Source organism: Columba livia, chromosome 8 (genome assembly GCF_036013475.1).
Source record: "Columba livia isolate bColLiv1 breed racing homer chromosome 8, bColLiv1.pat.W.v2, whole genome shotgun sequence".
In the NCBI taxonomy this organism is placed as follows: Eukaryota; Metazoa; Chordata; class Aves; order Columbiformes; family Columbidae; genus Columba; species Columba livia.
The window spans coordinates 1591728-1609837 of record NC_088609.1 but is presented as its reverse complement, the minus strand read 5'-3'; the positions used below and the strand labels follow the sequence as shown (position 1 = coordinate 1609837).

Below are 18110 nucleotides of genomic sequence, written 5' to 3'. Positions count from 1 at the left end.
CAGGGGACTATGTGAGAACAGTCTGGGATTTGTGCAGGATCGGTCCTTTCCTGGCTCACAGCGCTGCCACATGAGCACCAGTCGTGGCTAAAAGGAGTTGGCAGGGATGCACAGCCAGGAGGGAAAGCAGAACTGAAGTGCCCCTTTGGGTACCAGCACGCACTTTCCTTAGCCTAAAGCAGCTGGGAAACAGCAGTCTCCAATCTCTGCTGCAGCAGAAGCCACTTGTGTACTTGCAGCTAAATAAAGTTTCCTTTACAGCCTCAACCTAAATTTTCAAAGGACCACCAGGATTACTTTTTGAGAGCTCCTGAAACTCAACCCGTAGCCATGTTTCTTTCGGGAGACTTCACATGTGAGTGAGAAAAGGGCACTTCTAAGTCACAAAGGGGTTATGGTCTCTGGGAGCCAACGTGTTGACCAAGACGTGAGTGGGAATTTTGGGCAGGTGTCTGCCTTTGCACTCCCCAGAAGTGATGTGCATCCTCCAGTTATTTAATATTGTTTTATTAATACAATATAGTTTTAGATAATGGACGTTTATTATTTAGATTTGTCTCAGGATTGTTTCATGTTAAACGATACTGCCCTTAGGACTAATATTATAAATTATACAGCAAGCTGCCATCATGTTAAGTGCTACAATTTAAAAAAAAAAAAAAATAACATAAAATAAAAGAACAGCTGTCACCCAGGAAAAGAAAACAACAAAGAAGAAGCATAAACAAACATTCCCTTAGGCTGCTATTGTTTTCCTAATAACTTGAATGGGATTTCCACCTCCCTACCCACTTAACGGCAGCTGGAACAGGAAGACAGCATTTTTCTATGGATAGGTGATAAATCATTCTGCAGTGGACTGAAGGCAAGTACTTGGACCCCTTGCTTGTATAACACGATAAAACTTGACTCCAAGGAAGGGAACTCTTGCAGAGACCATGGGAGTGATCACTGGTTGTTGGTGATCTTGTGTAAATGGGTGCAACTTCAGAAAATCCCAGTATCTCTGTCCAGAAAGCTCTTCATAAAGAATTCATCCCTCATCTGGCTTCTCTAACAGCTGGTGAATCTGTAGGTCTGGGAGAGAAGATGTTACTGAAATGGGGGTGTGAATGGGGAAAGGAATATTGGTTACATTAGAAAAGATCCTGGGATGCTGTTTAGGGTGGAACAATCAAAAATTTAGATGCACGCTAATCAAGTACTGAGCCTTCCTATGCTCACAGCAGGCAAAACACCTTCCCCATTCTCCCTCTTTAGGCTCTTACCTAGAAGAAACAGTAAGTGCTCTCATTAGGGCAGAATTTGACCCCTAATTGGTCATTTCTACAGTTAAGGAAAATATTTCTCCTTTGCACTTGTAATTTACATTTTTCACTTAATTTTTGCAAAGCTAAACCCTGCTGCCATGAACCAGCACTCAAGCATAACCTATAAAGCTAAAATACAAAAGTAGCCTGGCTCTGCTTTCTGGTCCAACAGACACAAGAGTCTCAGTTCTCCTCAAGACCAAGAGAGTACTGCCAAGTACCACAGTAACTCCATGACTGCCAGGAGTCGGGACAGAGATGTCTCTTACAAAGTAACAAAGCAAGGCAAGAATGACGGAGTCTGGTTAGGAAACAGCCCCAGTCAATAACCGATAGCACAAAGACAGCTTGAATCCCCATTTATAGCCTCAGTTGTCTGACTGTCTATAAGGCTGAATGCAGCTCTTCCATCCCCGGACAGGAAAAAACAGGCTGGAGATGAGTTCAACCTCATCAACACTTCAGGTTCTGGAATTTGCTCCCAGATGAGTTGACAACTCAGTGGTGCTGCTGGCAAGGCAAATATAATGCAGATAAAGACAGCACGGTTCACACTAGGCTTCAGCTGCTCTTGGTTTCTGCAAGGAACAACACCAGTGTTTTGGGGGCCAATAATTGTGCTAGGGAGGGAAAACTAAACAAAGCTCAAGGGCAGGAGGGGAAGAAAGCCCGTGGAGGATCAACACGCACTCCAGAGTCACAGCCCTCATTGCAAGAGCGACTTCTCAGCACTTCTCTGAACTAGACCTTCAGCAAAGCAACAGCACCATTCAGGGAAAGGGAGGAGACAAAGCCTTGGGCATTGGAAGCTGGATTGTCCCCATTGCTGACAGCTAAACAAACACTTCCCATACCACAGGCCATGTCTTCTTGCGATAAGTGTGCCACAGACACCTCTCCTGCCCATGGACACTGTGCTGACAGCCGCCCTCTTTCAAGACACTTTGGCACAGCATCCTTACAGCAACTGCTAGGGTGGGAGGGTCCCTTTGGTGTGTTTGCAGCGAGGTGCAACGTGTGTTAGGTGCCAGCAACGCGTGCCTGAAGGCCACCAAGAAAATAAGCCTGTTGCAGGCGTGTCTTGCACCTGTCACCAGAAATAGCTCAATAAACTTTACCAGCAGATGGCATTTGTGAATACACAGCATATTTCTTGGGTTGTGTCACAGCCATAGCTGCCTGTGTCTGGCAAAGAGCCTTTTTGGAGCAGCCCTCCGGTCTTTTGTTTGGTTCTTAGATGCTGTGGATCGTGACCTGGCAACCGCTGTCCAAGAAGTGGAGCTCAGCTCCTTCAGACATCAGACAGAGACCAACTCAGCCTGTTTCTCCCTTCTCTCACTTGCAAAACTAACAAAAAGCACTGCTTTGATTGCATGGGTGTATTTAAAGAGACTGGTTTTCTAAACAATGCTACTTGGTACCTACAGAGTGCCTCAAAGCCAAGGAATGCACCATCTTTGGGTTGTTTTCCTTTTTTTTCCACACACTAATAAATGTAGGCCCACTGCTAATTTTAGATACATGAGACCTAATTATTCCTAAATTGCAGATGAGTAAACCAAGACAAAGATCTACAGTAAACTGGCTGAAGTAATTTGCAGAATTAAAAAGAAAAAAACAAGAACAAACAAACGAAAAACCACTGGAGACTTTGATCCTTTCGTTGTTGCTATGGACAAGAACTCAAATCACAAGAGATGCAAGACAGGCTTGAAAAAAAGAGGAAAGAAAAAAAAGATAAGTAAGTCCAATATGTTTAGTTACTTGACTGAAAGTAAAGCTAAGAAAGCCAGATGGGGTTATTCAGACCTACCATCAGTTATTCAGGAGGGGAGGAAAGGAAACAAACATTTCAACCAAACTGACATTAAGACCCCCGTTAATTGCAAATACGTTCTAGAAGACAAAAACTTGCAAAAAGTAGAGTCAGTGAAGTTCAAGAATAGGCTCCTACAGCAATTCACAGACATAAATGGCACTTGGGTGCCAAACTTCTATTTGCTTGGCTGGCATTCAGGAGTTGGGTGCTCATTCTCTGTGTAACAGCTCAAAGGTAATAATCACAAATGGTGCTATTTAAATGGAAAATAAACAGCCCTGTGTCTTTAAGGACATCGCGTCTCATTCTCAGTGGAATAACAGCAGATATAAAAAAGCTATGATTTCAAAATTTCTCATTATGACTTCTCTCCCTGCTTGTCTAAAAATAAAAAGCTACTCTGTAGGCCCAGATCAATCTAACTAAAAGAGAAGGGTTCGCTTACAACAACAAAATAGCAGCTCTGACACTAGTTACGTATTCATCACAAGCGAAAACGTCCCCATGATGCTGCCTTCAAACCCTTCCAACAAGTTGTATTAAATTAGGTTGGGTTTGGATTTTTTTATTCCTGCACCAAAAGCAAAATAAATATAGCTTTATTTAATGCTTCTAAAAGGTTTAGATTCAACTGGAACCCCAAGGCATGTGGCTTTGTTGTTAAAGCACATATACTGACTCTATTGATTGGTGCAGTCCTCTGTGCAAGAGAATTTGTCACATCAATAGCAACTGAAAAATACTCAGGAGCTGTAATATGCTTTAAATGAGCAGTTACCACATCAATATAAAGAGCACTTTCAATGGCAGTAGATAGGAACCCTTTCGCAAACCCAGTATTTGTTTTAAGCTAAAGGATGACAACTTTTTTACAAGGAAGATTTTTTTAAGTAATGGTGAGCAACACAGCAACCACTGTAACTATCTTATGATCACTGCACTCTCTGGGCAATAAAAGCCACAACGGAAAGAAAACTTCCAAGCAGGAAAGGAATGGCAATGCTACAAGCCAGATGGATATAAGGGCCAGAACAAACCTCTGCTGCTCACTTGCCTCCCCAGTCTGTTCCATTCTGCTGCCCAGAGCCCACCTGTGTCACAGCTGCAGATCCACCCCAGACTTTGCTTTCCAGGGCCCCAACCTGGGACAGCACAGAAAATTCCCGACCTGTCCCCGATGCCAAGCAAGAGCTGGAAGAGGAGAAAGCTGCTGCCGTGCCTCACCCCGTCCCTCAGCACATGGGAGAAGGTGATAAAAGGAAATTGCCACTATGCCATTGCCTCACTATGCAAGGTCTCCAGTTTTTACTCATTATCAGGGTGGCTGGTCCTGGCCACAGCTCTGTTTGTAACCCAACACGCTGTCAAAAGACACTGAAGCTTTGGAAAGCCAGCTTGGATTTCCTGTTTTGAAAATGGACGGGGAGGATGAGAAGAGCTCGGTTGCCCCTGCTCTACCGGGGGGTCAGTAATGCACTCAGCGCCTCTGTCCTGCCTCTGCTGTAGTCCCGGCTATGGAGGAGAACATCATTTACCTCCACGTGGGTCACCAGCTCCCAGCTGATACTGCATGTGACCTAGGCAGGCACAGAGAGAGACTCAGTGGCCTCAATAGCATGCAATCTGAATTAAGAAGACAAGCAAGGTTCAAGAGAGGCCATGGAGGAGAAGTCCATGAAGCTCCCAGCAGGCTGAAGTGTGCGGTGCCTCCTGCCCTGGGGCCAGAGCTCAACAGCCTGGGGCCAGAGGAGACGCAGAACTGGGGCAAACAGGCCAAGCGCTGGGAAGACAAATCCACTGCACATCACCAAACAGGCAGAAATCCCATGAGTTCACAGAATGTCTGAAACAAAAATCATTGTAAGCAGGAAAGCTATTTAGGGGAAAATACCTTTGGAGCATCTCCTGCTCTTAAGAGGGAGAGCAGCACTGTCCTCTGTTGTGTTAGTGGGTACCTTGTGAGGTCTGACACAGCATGGCTGCTCTCCCAGAAAAAGAAAAGGGAATTCATGGCAAGGAATAAGCCTCCATTTCATGGGCTTGAAAGATCCCTGTTTTTCAACTAGTTCTATATTTTCAGGGGATGGAACACACTTTTCCTGACTTAGTGTATTTTTAGAGTACAATTCTCTCTGGATCACATCCCTTCTTCCCCTGGGTTAATGTACAATGGATGTTCTTGTCAGTCAGGCAAAATCCCACTAAAGAAGACAAGCAGCAGCGTGTGCTGCAAGTTTTGAAAGAGATGAGAAATTTCACACTATCCTGATATCTTCTGGGTAACTGCTTATTTTATGATGACTAATAGGCAATTACTATGGTAATACCGCAATACAACATGTGTGAGGTTTGGGAATGAGAAATTATAGGTAACTACTTCGGACTCATTTCTATGGTAACAAAAAGTAATTGTCATTAAATACCAGTTATATTGCGGCTGTACCTGGTAATTATAGATTTTTTATGCCCAGTAACATAAATAAAACCAATAAATTTATTCAAAAGGTCCATGATTGTTTACTTATATGTTGTTATATAGAATACACAATGACAAACACCTAATTAGGAAAAATAAACTCCACTGAGAGCTTCATCTTGTCTTCTGAGATGGATACTCTGGTTTTCAAGTCAAGGCAATGCACGAATTTCAAGTGAATTAAATGAAGCTCAGGAAAAACAAACAAACAAACAAACAAACAAACTTCCTCACCAGAAAAATAGGTGAAAAATAACAAAGATCTACTATGTAAATGACAGTATGCATGTGAGCAACCATGTCTCACAACCGGACAAGTGAGAGTAAGAAACACGTGACATATCCAGTCACTGTGAACATATATACATGTATATGTGCAAGAATAGCTATATTCCCCAGAGTGATATTATCGAAGACCAAAATCAGCACTCCTCTGTGTTATAACATATAGCTCTGACTTAGATCTAAAATAATTTGGATAAAGCCCACATATGCTTTTACTGCCAAAAGCTCTCTCTTAAATTACATGTGAACACAACTGGTGAACTTTTGGCTATTTCTAGAGCCACAGAAATAAAGTCCACAGCAAGGATACACCCGAAATATTTAATCTAGTCCAAAGCCTTGTTTCCTGTTTGTATTTCAGACACATCTAAGAAATCCTTAAAAAAGGCCAGTTTTTAAACAAATCATGCCATTAACAAACAAAAACAAGAAAAAATTGCCCTTTATAAAACATTGATATGAATCATCTTAAGTGTTTCTCAAGCTTTCCCAGCTCCCTTTTTTCACTTGAAACAATTTGCCAAATTCGACTCACACAAGCCATTTCAGCCCTTACAAAACTACATTTCTGGGGCAAAAATATACCATTTGTCCAAAACATTTAATCCCAACGTAGCTTTCATTGCAATATGGACTCTGACAGTGTTTATGGCAAAATTGGCTTTCCAGTCTGGGTAGGACTGGCCTACTCTCCCTCCAACAAATTGCTTTGTTAACCTCTCACACGAGCAAGCACTAAAGATTGTGTTGGCTTCAAAAATATCATACCTGACAGTGAAACAAGAAAGGATTAGAATCAACATGTGCCCTCTTCTCCCCATTCACACGAATTCTTGAAGCCTCTACAATCAAGCTAAAATGGTATTGTAGTGATGACAGTTCAGAACATTGCAGCTAATTCACGGCTTTAATTTACTGACGGTTGATACTGTCACAGCTAATCAGCTGAAGGCAACACAGAAATGACACAGAGCAGGAAGCCTTACTGGGTCATGAAACAAAAGCCTTTAGAGAATGGTCAGGATATTTCAACTGCTTTGTCATGGCATTTCTGGGATAGCTCAGTGAAGAGCTGCCCAGACTAAGAAGCGCATCCCTTTCGGTGCCAGGATAGGGTTTCGTCTCCGGAAGGTGAGGCTGACAAATTGGAACTAATCTAAGTCGGTGTGGTACAGTCATCTCGCCTGCAGGGACACGTTTCAGCATTCAGCTGCAGAATGCCAGCTTAAGAACAAGCTCACGATAAAGGAAAGTTCAGGCCAAGCCTGGGGATGCGCGACTTTTAAATCAAGAACATGGGGTTTTTTTCTTAGTCTAACCCCACCTCCCCGGGGCTGGTAAGAAGTTCAGAAGATGATAATGCTATACTGCAAACCGAGAGAGAAAAGTCAAGAAAACACTCTTCCCAGCACTAGTTTTCCTTTATTTCCTAAACCTGCTCCACAGTTTAATCCAGCAGACAGGGTGAGATTAGTGTTATGGAGAAATTCACAAATATTTTCATTTTTTGCCATGTCCTTTTGCTAAGCAAAATATCAAGTCATGCACTGTGCCCAACAACAGAGCTCTTTCAATTCAGCTGGGAGCTGAGGACAAGTTAGGAGCCACAACAGAGGGCAATTTATGCTGAATACTCACTATGTTAGCTAGGTCAACCAATGGCATCTTCCTGGGCTGTTTAATTAAGAAACCCGTGTGGACATAACATTTTCTACACACTATAACTGCAAAGTCAGCTACACTTAGAAGTACAGTAGTACCAGGCTTCAAAGACTTCAAGAAAGGGATGAAGCCTTTCTTCTCGTTTTGGGAGAGCCCCTACATCCTTGACCACAATAAACAGCAGGTACTTGGCATTATCCTGCATGTACGGAAGTCCTTTGGTGTGCAGGTGAATTTGCACTCCCCTTCTTTGCACCAAACCCCTCTGACACTTGTACCCAGCCAACTCTGGTCTATTGTAGTGTGGTTTGCCCATGATTTTTCATTTCTCAGTTCTTTTCAGTAAGAAAGGGGTGAAAGCAAAAATTAAGTGTTCTGATTTCTAAACAGATAGAAACATCACTGGCAATAAAGTCTAGTACAGGTAATTTCACTAACTCTCTTGGTTTATGCACACAAGCAATAGCTATAAGGGACAGAATGGTACTATTTGTCTTTCTATTAAAAAATGTATGCTCTAAGATTACAATCAAATTGCAACTATCATCCATTGATATTTTAAAATTGTGCACAGACCTTCCAAACATACTAAATTAGAGGGGATGTTTAACTCATTTTGTCTTTTAATTTCTAATTGTATGGGTCCACAAATACACTTTTTAAGCTCTTGGATATAACTTGGATAAATCAGTGACATTTAACACCCTGTTTCCACGCACCCTGATACACTGATGTTCATTTCCATGACTATTTCTTTTAGAGCTGCCTGAATGTATATGCAATATATAAACAACCTTCCTCACAGATGTGTCTATGTCACCAGCACTTGTGCTTTAAAGCTGTGACACTAAACTCACTTGTTGCTTGTTACGAACATCTCACCACAAGAAAGTCCCTTTAGAATCACAACCCATTTGGTCTGTTCTCTTGAGAATGAGCAATAGTTTATCAATAACAGACAATTCTTGGCATTACTGTTGCAGTTTTGGCTTAAACTCCTAAACCTCAGTTCACAAGCACCCAGAACAAGGGAAATGTGGCAGCTGCACACAAACACATAAGATCCAGAGCTTTCAATAGGGCAGTTGATGGCTCCTCAGCACCTTTTGTGCCTCACTTGCACACGTTGGTTGATGCTGACCCTCACAAGTCCTCAGCCAAGGAGGTGCCCAGGTGCAGAGAAGCTTCTGGACCATGCTCATAATGACCACAGCTCAGATCTGACCTGGCTATAAAATGCGGCCCCCACCAGAGACCCGCTTTGAGCAATGCTCTCGGAGCAGCGGGACTGTGATCAGAGCCCAACCCTTAGATCAGGGACACCATCTGAGGAGACTTCCCAGGACTGAGAGCCCTCATCTTCTCCGTGGGGAGTGGTTCTTTCTCCTGGATACATCCTTGAGTGAGCCCTTGCTGTCCCCCAGGCAAGAGACTATTTTTTGGGGTACTCTTGGGTGAGAGAGGCTTCTCTGAGGGAGTACACGCTGTGGATCCTCATTCTTGTGTGGTCATATGGTAATAATATTCCAGCTAGTATATTGAACCTGAGGTTCATTAAATGTTGTTAGAGTGCTGACTGATTTTGGATTACACCCCTTGCTTTGCATTGGTTTCTATCATTTGTTTTCAGTTTTTGTTCTAGATTGAAGTTGGTTTAAGCTTGTCATTTGGTTGGAGTGGTTTTGGGGTACCTCCATGACAGAAACAAAGATTTTGAAGAAGAACAGAGGATGTAAATCCTTGGTGAAAGTCCTGCATCCCCAAAAATGACAATGAAGAAAATCCCATCAGCCAAGCGTTACCACATCATCCTGGGTAAATAAGTGGTTAGATCCTGGTTTGATCACAGGACAACTAGTACAGCCCATCTCTTCTACGAGAACTGCTGACACACTCAGGCTCTTAATGGTGCCCACTGCACCTGGGGTTTCAGAGGCCAGTGAAGTGTATCCAACAGTTCACTTCGACAGTTGTACAAAGCTGCGTACCGGCAGGGTAAAAAAATCTCTCTCACACTGGCAGGAGATCAATTTACAAACTCAAGCATGAGGTTTAATTACCCATTTCATTATCTTAGCTTGCATAGCTCTGAATGTGAACCTTCAATGAACCAAAGAAATAGTCACTAGCTGCTGCTTTGAGAAAGAGGGAGATAACAGGAGATAGAAGTTCAAATGCCTAAAACTGCTCTTGCTGCATATGGCAACACAGACCTTGTTTGCAAGAGCACTGAGGTTGGCCCCAGCAAATAGATCAGTGTTATAGCACCCTACCTGCAAGACTTCAGAAAGCCCTATTTATGTGCTAATCTCAAAGACCAAAAGAGATGAAACAGGCTTATCTAGCCAATCGCAGAGAAGACTCGGTGTTAAACTTGCAAATAGTAGCAACTGATCCTTAGTTTGTTTTGTTTTGTTTTAAATTCATCCAGTAAATTCAAGCAAATAAATGGTGAGGTGCTTGTGGATTTTGTATGAGCGGGAAATAGTGTTTGCTGTAAATTATTCGCTCAGCACTAGTTAACTACAACATTACTAGGCTTTTTAATATTCTTCTCAAGACAATAGGTGGCATTTTGCTTATTACCCTCATTTTAAAGTTATTAGTTACATTAGGGCATTTGTAAATAAATTGAAGCAAGAAAACAAAGTGTTTGCAAGAAAATCAAATGCTTTTCCAGCTACCTCATTAAAAGTCTCTTTAGTGCAGAAGGGTTGAAAATTCTGCGTATTGTGAAAAGGTAAAATAATAGTATGTCATCAGGCTCAGCAATTCCAAATGAATTCACGTGCCCTTCCATAATACCTGAGTTCCCAAAAGGCTTTTCAAGTTATAAGCCATATGCTCGTCTGCCGAGCTGCCTCTCAGAGAGGATGAATAGCGCAGGAGGAAAACCTACAGGGCAAATGAATTTATGGAGGAAACGAAAGATACTGAATTGCAACTGGAGTTGCCTACACGCAGGGCACATGTAACAGAGTGTATCAGTGTAGTATCAGATTCTAGAGCCATTTTAGGGCTTTGTTCCTGTGCAGTGACATAACCATTATGATGAATTCCTAGCGCTGAGAGACACCACTACTGCAATATTGCTCTCTGGCTTCGGATTTCTCAAGAGTTGTGGGAGTATCAGTGTAGCTGGAAAGACATCATGTGTCCTTACAAGTTTCACTTATAAAACGTGTACATAAGCACTGTTGAAATCACCCACATAATCCCGTTATTTCAGTTTAGTAAGCAGCAAGGCACAGGAAGCCTAAGAAGCACATATCAAAACAAAGAACAGCCAGCAGCACCGTTTTCTGCACCTTCTAGCTTCTCAGTGGTCTCCTCATCCACACAATAACCGAGTCTTATTCTGCGTACCAACGCAACACCTAATTAGACCAAAGCACAAGGTAGCCTGGCTACAGAGTGTATTGTGTTATTTAGTCTTGTGCTGTAAGCAAAACCACATACAGTATATTACATTTCTCAGGGGCTTCTCCAGAGAACTATGTGGTACATGTAATTGCCCCCACAAACAAATCATCAACTAATCAACAGCTTTTCATTATCACCTCCAGCAGCACATTTATTTTGTAAATAAATGCATTAAGAGCAAACGATTTTAGGGAAAACAAAAGATTATCTGAATACCTTCTCGACAGAGGAGGTGGTAAAGCAGCAATTCAAAAACTAAAATGAAGGAAAATTAGCATAGGGTGGAATGATTATTCCATTCCATGTATCCCTGTCACAGTACAATAACAGACTGAAATCCGTGACTTTAATGGACGGTCTGGGTAGCTGAAGGGAACTGTGATTGACTGACACATTTACATAGAGGCTGATGAGCAGCATAATGAATGCATTTATAAAGCACAGCTAAGGTCTAAGCTGACTAACTCCTGCCCCTAGAGGAGGCGTGCAGAGCACGTACCCTGCTGTCCTGGGGAGCTGCTCTCCACATCCTGAACCAACTAAGTTTGCCGCTGAGCCCCCTTCCTCAATGAGAACTTCAGGAAGCAAACGGCCACATTATAGAACCGCCAGCTTAAGAGGAATTAATTGAAACAAGCCACATAAGATGCAGTGACAAAACAGTGCAGGGTGTATAATGTAGATATAACAATACACAGATTCACACTCCACACCATACCTGTAATTTCCCAGGTATACTCCATCGGGATTGAGCATGGGTGCGATCTTGAAGACCAGGTTGTCTCTCAGTACTTTCGCAATAGGATGTTGACTCACAAGGAAATCAATTATACCTGAGAAAAATGAAAGAAGGGTTTGAGGAGGGGGCTTTATGATAGCAATTATTTCCAGATATCTATCTGAAATTTCAGATATGAAATATTAGAATAATCATTCATCTTAGTTCCTTGCACTGCCCCTGCTTCCAACAGAATAAACCAACCACTTGCAATCATGTAGAACCTGCCACCTTTTAAAAACTCCAGAAATAAGAACTTCAAAGATAAATATCATAGACCATCCTCATAATGCAAGTGCAATATGACTACAGTGACAGATACAATCACAGTTCCACAGAGGGAGAAGTTTCTGCTAACCAGTTGAGTCACAAGAGCAAAACATCTATCCTTCTAAGCACTGAATTGAATTAAAACCTGCTAGTTTAAGCCTAGCGCTTCACCTACCCAGCATGCACACATGGGCACACGCTGCAGCTCCGCTCACGAGTGGCAATTTGTCAAGCTGAGGCACCTCAAATTTGTTCGAGCATATGCCCAGACCTACCCTGGACATATGAACATGGAGTTCAGATCATCTGAATGTATAAAGGGGTATAAAGTACCTCACTAAATAAGTATAGTTACATAAACTCTGTACCAGGCACAGGGAAACTGTGGGATTGATAGACTGGAATTTATAAGGTCAGATTCCTCGCTAACTTTACACCCATAAAACCCAGGAGTAGCTCCACCTCATCGGTGAAGCTCTGTTACTGTGGAACCAAGGCAAGTGACAGGGGAACGGGATCCTAAATGCCCTTCCTTCGGGCACAGGCACAGCACCAGACCTGCAGGACCTCTGCAGGACCAGACCTCTGGCGCTGGTGCTCAAGGAGCAACCAACGGTCTCCTTGCTCTGGGACTGGGGCAGCAGGCTGGCCGTTAAATTCACTGCTTATTCCTCCACTGAGCTGCTACTGACAGAAATAGCTTCCAGGGAATTAATGTCGAGATAAATTGAGTTCCTGTGTAATCTCAGGACACCCACGGATAGGTCATGACAATTTGCTATTTATTGTGAGGTCCATCCTGTGAAGCAGGAACCATTTACTGAATTTCCCCAGAATAAATCGATCACTGCTCTCTAGTAACAGGATAAAATTAAGCAGAGAAAAATTAAGGCTGATCATCAGTAAAATTTCACTAATGGCAAGCTCTATTAGACTGTGGAATTGTCTCTCCAGGGGAAGAGTGGAATCCCGTCATCAGAAATATTTAACACTGGACAGGGCAAAGCCCTAGGGAATAGACATAACAAGCAACAATTGAGCATAGAAGAGATGGTATGGGCTAACTAGCTGATTTCAACAAAGCTGCGTTTAGACCTGACTTTTTGTGATCCAATCAAAATCTTTAAAAATAAACAAACTAAAACCCAGCTACATGCCAAGTTAAGTACACTTGCTTATAGCTTGGCTGAAACATACATTAAAGATGGGACCAGAATCTCACATTCTGTACAACTCCTTCATTTAGCCTATTTCCTAAGGCTCATTTTGTATTTCAAATACTAACAAATCTGAACCTATGCTGCTGTTGGAATGAATTCTAATTTGCTCGGGCAAATTAGACTCTAAATATCAGCAATTTTTTCATCTATTAGTGACTAATCCCAGAGAAGAGAGAGTCCCTTTCCGTAACCAGGTCTTTCACTTGAGAAGAGACTAAACCTGAATTTCTGAGGCAAATTAGCATATACATAATTATATTGCTCAGGAAATGTTTCTGCAATTACCTCCTCCCAATGAAGGAAACCGAAAATTGCTCTGCTTTTTGGCTGGTGTTGTGTCTTTTGTTCATTATACAACAGCAAGAACATGAAGAAATGACAGGGACACAGCTGGATCTGGAATAACCAGATTTCCTAACTGTGTGCAAACATGAAAGGCTTAGCTGTGTTAAACTGCTGCTCTAACTGTTTTCTGGCAGCATCTAAAGCATAATCCACAGTACACACACCTGGAGGGCTCAGAACTACTTAAAGGAAAACAATCCCACACTTAGCGCCCAGCTTCTTGAGGCACTATGATGGTTTTAGTTTTAAAGAGCTTGCAACTAGACTCAAAAACCACATCAGTTTGTGTTTTCTGAAATACTTGGAAGAGTTAACTATTCAGAAATCGGTACATCCAGAAAATACTTTAGGTCAGGTACAATCTTTCGAAGCAGCCACAATAAAAGCAGCGTAAATATCACATCGTGTACCCCATCATCACTACGACAAAGACCTGGGTGGAACAGTTTAGCCATGAGATCTGGCAGCGCACCAAGCGTGCACTTCTAGCGGCTCTTCATACAACAAGGAGGACCACAAACACCTCGCGGACAACGCGACTGCTTTTCATTCAGGAGGCAACACAGGAGCCCAAACTCTCGGCGCTTTGCTCTGGCTGTACCTGTGCCAGCAAAGAGGCTTGTCCACATTCTGCTCATTTTGCTCCGGTTATTGCTGCAGCCTCACTCACAGAGCTTGGCAAAGGCCTCTTGGCAGCTAGAAGCTACAGTTTGCAGCTTCACACAGGGAATTATTATTCCCTAACCAAGCACGTGCTATGATGTGGAAGGCTGTGCATGAACACAACGGGCGGGCCTCTGCTCTGCATAAGTCACTCTTGCGCCAGCCACACCAGACCAAAGGGAACAGACACCCAGCAGGCTGCTGGCAAACGGGACTCAGCGTTTCCCAACGCGCGCCAGTCTGTTGGGGGTACTGCAGCCAAGTTCACCCAATCCAAAGAGATTTGCTGTATTTTCTAATGTAGGAGACAAATCTGAGGATGTCTTAGCCCGTGGTAAAAATACAAAGCAAGTGTTAAAAGTAACTGACTCGCCAAAGTCTAACCTGGAAGTAAACGCAGTTCTAAGGAACGTAAGAAAAGCATCAGATGAAGACATATCTACATATACACACTTCACCATAAAATTATTGTAAGCATCCAAATAATCAATACAATTAGCAAATAGCTTTGTCTTTCAAAGGAACCCAATAGTGTCTGGATCAATAATGTTTAAAAAGACAGATATCAGACTATTAAAAAAATACCATCGCAGAGAACTCGGTCCTTCTCTTAATAAATCAATACAAAACAAATTTTACAGCTTATATAATCAGCAAGAGACATATCAGAGTATCTCATTAGGCCAGGGTTAAGAATTTGGCAGCAACCAAAGCCCATTTAATATAATTTACTTCAAGGCAGACATGGCAATACAACAGATGCCCTAATTTATTTGTTGATCTTTGTATTAAAATAACAGTTTGCTGGTAAACAGGAAGGGTAATGATGCCAGTCACCCTTGTTAGTGGCTAATAATTGCTTAATTTGTCCACTAATTGACCTGTGCTACTGTTGAAGCACTAGATCATGTTGCAGGGCATGAAGTAAACAAGGCCACCGTAATGTTACTTTAGAGAATGACTTCTGGAAATAGAACTACTTATTGCTATAAATTTTCTCTTCACAGATGAGCAGATTAATTGCTCTGCCAATTAGTCTGCTATTAAAGAAAAAAGGGCTGCCCACAGATTCGTTGGATCTTCAAACCACAGCCCCAGTTTGGGTCAAATGAAATAATCCAATCTGAATCAGTCACATCAGCTATGAAAAATAAGACATGCACTATTTAAAAACAAATGTCTGTGGCTGGAGATCAAGGAAAATAGTCTAATAACTCAGTATTAGCTCTTCAAGTGACTTTAAAATGAAACTGAGAACATGATGGAATGGGTCTAGTCAGGCACATTACAGTGTGGAAAAGTTCTCCAATGAAAAGAAGCAAAACAATATAGATTATTTTCATATCAAGCTTTCTGGAAAGTAATTAAAATCATTATTTTTCAAATAATAATATGCTATTAAAGATGCTGCCTGGAACCAGAACAGCTCAGAAATCAGCATCCAGCCATGACAGAAGACGAGGCTTATCCATAGTACACTACAAATCAACTGAAGTCCTCACATTAACTTCGAGGAGCTTTTCAGACTTGCGGATGAAAGGAAAGAAAAAGTTGAAAACAATGAAAAGGGAAAACAATAGTGACAAGTGTGAGTCACAGCCACACAGCCACAACAGCTCCAGGAATTTCAGCAGTTTTTAACATCCTTGGTCAGCACAGCTTCACTGAAGCTGCTACATCAGGACCGTATCTCCCCTACTCTATCATTATTTCTCAAAGCTAAATGCACTTTGTCAAATTTGTGTTGCCTTCTGCAGCTCAGCACTTCTCACCTGCTCCAGACCCTGGGGCATCTCTGCCCACCCCAAGGCATCCGAATGATCTACTGGTGCTTCACAAGGTGACTGTTCCCTCTCCCACAAGAAGTCAAAGCGACCTTCTCTGCTTGTGTGATTTCCACTGTTCTGTCTGGACGTTTCCCCAGTTAACCACATTAAACTCGGTTTAAACTTCCTGCCATCTCTGCACTTGCTCTTTCCAAAGAAAAGCCCATCTTATCCCCTGTTTCTCCATTACCCCATCCTTTCACTCTCAGTCTGACAATATGTTTAATTGTGTAAGTGTATAATACATTTGCCCTGCTCCTATTACTGAAAATCTAATCACCGCAGATCCTAACACAATATGGCAACTGCTAATGCAACATATCCTGGACTGTGTCTAATACAAGAAGTGATTTATATCTTCAGACCCATTTCCTAGCACTGAGTAGCTGCTGGTATCCTGTACCATGGCCTGCAGGTCAAAGAGAATGAAATAATTAGGCTCTAACAACAATAGGATGTATTTACTGGAAAACAAATACAAGAGTGTCCTGAATGTTTATATAAAAATGTTCTGTTAAAGAATACTGAAACCAACATGAAAGATGTTATACTTACACGTTTGTAGCGAGTAGGGAAACAAAAATGTAGAGTTGGGCTTTTTGAAGAAGTGGAAGAAAAACACCAGATGATCAGGCCAAACAGCTACAATATTCTATCTCTGCAGAACAAGTGCAGCATGAGCAGTAAACAACAGCAAGACGCTGCGGTGCCACCACTTGTCTGTGAAGGAACGTTCCTTGGGCAAAGGGGCCCTTGTCTGCTCAGCCTTTGCCCTTCCTGTGGGACTGCAGAAAGCAAAAACCAACCAACCAAACCCTCCAAAACAACAAAGCACGAAAAAGACAGAGGGACGGTCTTCTCCATCCCGGCACGGTGGGAAAGGTGTCACACACTGAACCCTGCTCTGCACCGCTCACAGCAATGCTGTGCCAGCCTCGGCTCTACAGAACATGTGTCTCTGCGTTCAGTGCAGCCCCAGCACAGGCCAGGAGACAGAAACGAGCCAATAATGCCTTAGCGTGAAGTGTTTCTGATATTCAACACAATGGCAAGAGGGAAAAGAAGAAAAGCATGCAAATAGCGATAAACAAGCAGAGCTGACTCTCAGCAGGATTATTGACATGATGGAACATCACGCTGTCACTGAAATTATCTCTACAAAAGATCATCACATAGAGCGATCCATAAGCACAAGATCATTGCCCATGCTGATTCTGCTCCTTCTCACAGTCCTGATGCTCCTCTTAATACGTAAAACCGGACTGCCTGTCACACAGGCACCCCAAAATTACTCCAGGCAAATAATTAGCTTAAACCAACTTTAATTTGGAACCAAAACTAAATGACAGACCAAAACCAAATTATAGAAACCAACACAAGTGTGTGGGGGTGATGTAAAATTAGTAAGTAGTCTGACAACATTTAATAAACCATAGGTTCAATATACCAGTTGGGATATTGTTACTATACAACCACACAAGAGTGATGATCCACAGTGCACACACACTCAGAAGACAAGCCTCTCTCACTCAAAAGGTACCCAGAAAATGTATCACTTGCCTGGGGAACAGGAAGGGCTCACTCAACGATGTATCCAGGAGAAGTAATCACCCAGCAATGAGAAGATGAGGGCTTTCAATCCTGGGAAGTCTCCTTAAATGGCTTCCCTGACCTATGGGTAGGGCTTAATCACAGTCCTGCTGCTCCAAGATGACTCAGACGGGGTCTTTGGCGTGGTCTTTGTTTTGTAGCCAGGTTGGATCTGAGCTGTGGTCACTACAAGCATCACCCAGAAGTTTCTCCGGGTCTGGGCACCTCCTGCTCCCCCGGCCGTGCCTCGGGGTGGGGGTGACACAATGGTCGGCACTGACTAAGAACAGCCACAGTGGGGCACAAAAGGTGCTAAAGAGCCATCAGCTGCCCCATTGAACGCTCTGGACCTCAAGGGGTGTGCACAACTGCCACACTTTGTAGAAACACAATTATTTGGGGGTGGGGAAGGTGCAGGCAGGGGAGCGCGCTGATTCTAACAT

At 42.7% G+C, this 18110-nt stretch overlaps 1 protein-coding gene across 4 annotated transcripts in view; it reads right to left on the bottom strand.

Annotated features, from left to right (window-relative positions):
- The window catches only part of LOC102088218 (BEN domain-containing protein 5), an 889197-nt gene that overhangs the window by 178687 nt on the left and 692400 nt on the right, over positions 1 to 18110 (bottom strand). For all 4 annotated transcript variants that reach the window (XM_065071427.1, XM_065071429.1, XM_065071428.1 and 1 more), the window contains one exon: positions 11694 to 11808. In XM_065071427.1, the coding sequence (XP_064927499.1) occupies positions 11694 to 11808 (115 nt within the window). The remainder of the gene's footprint in view (positions 1 to 11693; positions 11809 to 18110) is intronic.